The 3,986-nt window shown below is 41.4% G+C and overlaps 1 protein-coding gene and 1 long non-coding RNA gene across 2 annotated transcripts in view; one reads left to right on the top strand and one right to left on the bottom strand.

The window, feature by feature from the left end:
* PCSK2 (proprotein convertase subtilisin/kexin type 2) overlaps positions 1–3,986 on the bottom strand; it is a 245,917-nt gene that overhangs the window by 24,123 nt on the left and 217,808 nt on the right. The window contains exon 11 of the mRNA XM_019516557.1: positions 486–713. Within this exon, the coding sequence (XP_019372102.1) occupies positions 486–713 (228 nt within the window). The remainder of the gene's footprint in view (positions 1–485; positions 714–3,986) is intronic.
* The window catches only part of LOC109296917, a 386,887-nt gene that overhangs the window by 196,840 nt on the left and 186,061 nt on the right, over positions 1–3,986 (top strand). The window lies entirely within an intron of this gene.

Below are 3,986 nucleotides of genomic sequence, written 5' to 3'. Positions count from 1 at the left end.
TGGTGGGATTCGGTGGGCCTGGTGGGCCCCTCCTGATCCTGCTGAAACACAGTCTCAATCTAAATTAATGTACCTCCTGAGGTGAATTAATGTTGATTGGGCACCTCATTCTTGGGGTGATTTAAGTCCTCCGAACACCTGCATGATTAGGTATTTAGCTTGATCTAACTCTAGTTAGGTCAATGTAAATGTAACACTTGTACATTTAGAGATTCCTGGGGGCTTGTATTAATACTACTCCCATTAAGGATGGACTCTATGGATTAGGCATAACACATAATCTTTAGCATTTTCTTCCAAAAATTAAAAGACTGAAATTTTATCAACTTGCTTTGTACAAAGTAAGCTTTAAGACTACATTTCTTTAGAACTGGTATAGGAAGTTTCTAGGACTCTTTTCACAATATTTGGGTGTTTCTGGTCACTTAAGAGTGTAAAATAAAACAAACTTCAAAGTTAAAAAAGTGAGTGATGTTGTCACTTACTCTGGTTCTTGTATTGATCCCCCAACACAGTGGAATCTCTCTGGAACAGTTTTCCAGTCTTTTGCCATTTTAACCATTGCTCCAGCATCAAGGACTCCATAGCCAAACAAATGGTTGAACTCCAGACCAACACCATTTCTACGCCACTGATGAACCTCATCATGCAGTTGGTTCCTTTTGGAGGTGAGCACAGTCAGATGCTGCATGTCTCTCCATGTCAGATCCAGGCTATGGAAGAAGCAGAGAAATTGGGTTTGGTCCTCAAAAAAAACCAGATTTTAAAGAAAGGCAGTGTGGTTTGAACAGTCTTTTTGGCAAAGTTTGATGTTGCATGCTCCATAGAATATGTACTGACATGCACATACAATGAGCTGGCTCTTGTTCCCAGTACCAAACCATCTGCTTATGTCAATGGGAGCACAATAAGGCTCTAACTTAAGGAAATGTCACAGATTCCCTACATTTACAAGATCAAACTTTGTGTACTTTTCTGTTCTTACAAAATGAGATTACAAATTGCATAATATTGCTATAACAGGGATTATCCAATGGCTAGCAGTTATAGGTTTATTATTATTTCTCCCTGGCTTTAGCAGGGGCAGGCAATTATTTCGGGCAGAGGGCCGCTTACTGAGTTTTGGCAAGCCATCGAGGGCTGCATGACAGGCATCCAGAGGCAGATAAATATTAATTTTCGAAATTTTTTAGGGGCCCCCGGGCTGGATAGAATGGCCTGGTGGGCCACATTTTGCCCACCCCTGCTTTAAAGGGATATAAAGAATACCTTCAACCTTCCCTTTGATCTCTTTCTGTCCTCCAGGGACATTCTAATTCACCAAACTGACAGACTGAGTAAATGTCATGACAGGGCTGTTCACTGGGTTACAAAACAAGTCCACTGGATTGTGAATAACTGGATCTATAACTGAAAGATTGTACTGGAAGGTCAGGTACGGAACTGTCATATGAGAAACATTGTACCAGATGAATAAGAAAGACAGGATTTGCATGTTTCAAATAATATATTTTCATAATTAATTAGGGCATTTGAATCCCCTTAATTAAAAATCATTAATACTGTTCTCCAAGGCTTTTTAGAATTCTGAAAATAACTCTGAATAAGGAAAAATATTTCAGCCATTTGATGGCTGGGCTCTTACTGCAGTACAGTAGGATTAGCTGTAAGCATAAAAGAAGGTCATTTTTAGCTTTGTATCCTGAACATAAGCATATATCCTATGTCGAGTACGGAAAACAGTTTTTTCCACTTTCTCAGGGTGATAGCTTACAAAGATGTTTCAGAAACCAACGGCAACATGGGTGTCCACATTGTATGTCTGTGACAAAATGGGAAACTACATAGCAGCAAGGAACACTGATGGAGGCACTGTCAAACATTGCCATCCTGTATAACTATGTAGAAAAGTGAGGCAGTCTAGTAAATAAATGATCATTGCACACAAAACGGTTTTATTTTAAAATTGCTGTTAGTTTCTGAAGCACCCTTGTATATGGCATTATCTGCATTACAATTCACCAAACGCCTTAGTAACACACATTTGTGTGCACACTTCCTTCACTACTCATTATTTTGCAAGTGTGTCATATTGCACATATTTGATAAGCCAACTGGTATGTTAAGAACATAACACGCTCCATACTGGATCAGATCCTTGGTCTATCTAGTCCAGTATCCTGTCTTTGACAGTAGCAGAAGTGGATGTTTTACAGGGATAGCACCAAACTGGATCTCTCTGGGCCATCCACATGAGACATTTACTGTGAAGTTTCCTAATTAATTGCACAGTAAATGTCTCAGCATCTACATGTACATATTAGGGCACACAAAACTGCTAAACTCTACAGCAGGTTAGGACTTGTAAATACATGTATTATTCTGCACCAGAGCTTTTTTGTGCACAGCAGCACACATGTAGATGCTGACCTGACCGGCTGAGGCACGATGTTGTTTCAGTGCAGAGGCTGGCTGCCAGGTAGCCCTGCACTGAAGCACACTTGTGCACCTGCCATTGCCTCCACAATGCACTGAGCCAGGTCAGATCAGCCCCGGGATGGCAGGCTGACTCCCTGGGGCCTCCTGGGCAGCTGGGACTGTTGCAATCTAGCTCAATGTGCTGTGGCTCAGGTACACATACAGACAGGTGTCCAGCAGCAATAAGCTTCAGAACATGGGCACTAAAGCAAGTGGTTGACAGCCCAGAGATTGCCAGTTCAAGGCCACAGAAGGAGCACTCTTGGTGCAGTTTGTCAGACTCCAACAAATCTTCAAATTCTGCTAAATATCTTGTAAAAAGGACATGAAAAGGGAAAGGATTAAAATAGATACCTGCTTTATTTAGATGCCTAAATTTGCATGTGAAAGTTTAAAAATTTTAACTCCATGTTCATGGAAAGTCACTATTTAATAAATGGGGAAAGAAACCCTTCGTGTATCAGTCACATTTTTGACAAGTGACTATACGGTTGAATTGTTTCATTTAAGTCTTTACCCACAGCACTAAAGAAAATGAAAGATGTGTCTTCTAGAGACACTCAGCATTCAGACCACACTGAGAGCACAACATGTTCAGGAAGTACATGAATCCTTTATATTTTTATGACTTGACAGATTTAATATTTAGATTATTTTATGGTTTGAGAGCTTGATACAAAATTGATAACAACTGGATTGTTCATCCAAAGGTTGGCATTTGTCATTGTTTTCTTAAAACCATAAAACCCAAGCTATAAACTTTGCCCTTATTCACATTCCTGCTCAGTATACTAATAATTATTATTCTACTGCAGAAATAGATTTCAGTGCCAAATGTCATAGTATATTGTATTCATTCTTCATGCTTCTGCCATGACCAGGGGAAAAGCTACTCTCTCTCACACTCTTCACAGAATAGTTGCCCAACATTTAATGCTGTATAAGTTGAGGTAAACTTGCTACATGGCAAATTAAAGAAACGTAAAAGAAAAGGCACAGTAAAAATTACCACAAAAGGAAGTATGTCTAATCAATAGAAAACAAATGAGATATTCCCAATGGGCAAGGGAATTAAATTGATGAATAGATAAATCCCTACATGCAACAGTTTAGAGCTTATCAGATCCTTGCACCCCATAGGGCACATCCAGGCAAGCGTGGATGCTTGTTTTCCCTGGGACAAGTAGTAGTGGTAGACCTTGTGCCACTGCTACTTGTCCCCAGGGAATGCCTGTGCCACATGCTCTCTGGTGTGCAGCAGGTTACCGCCAGCAGAGTAGGGGAAGCTGGGGTCAGCCACTGTGCTGGCCTCAGCAGCCTTACCTGCGGTCCTGGGGGGCCTCCCAGGGCTGTAGCCATGGCAGAAAGCCTAACTGACAGCCAGAGCATGATTCTAGCCAGCCAGGCTCTGGTTTCAGGCTTCTGCCATGTGTGCTGACCTGCTTTTTTGGCATGGGTTTTCTTGACCCTGGGATATCCCAGGGTCAACCCCCCCCCCCCCCCACCCC

This window comes from Gavialis gangeticus, unplaced genomic scaffold (genome assembly GCF_001723915.1).
Source record: "Gavialis gangeticus isolate Ggan-Ray unplaced genomic scaffold, GavGan_comp1, whole genome shotgun sequence".
NCBI classification, from domain to species: Eukaryota; Metazoa; Chordata; order Crocodylia; family Gavialidae; genus Gavialis; species Gavialis gangeticus.
The sequence above is the reverse complement of the archived record's forward strand: the minus strand, read 5'-3'. Positions and strand labels throughout refer to the sequence as shown.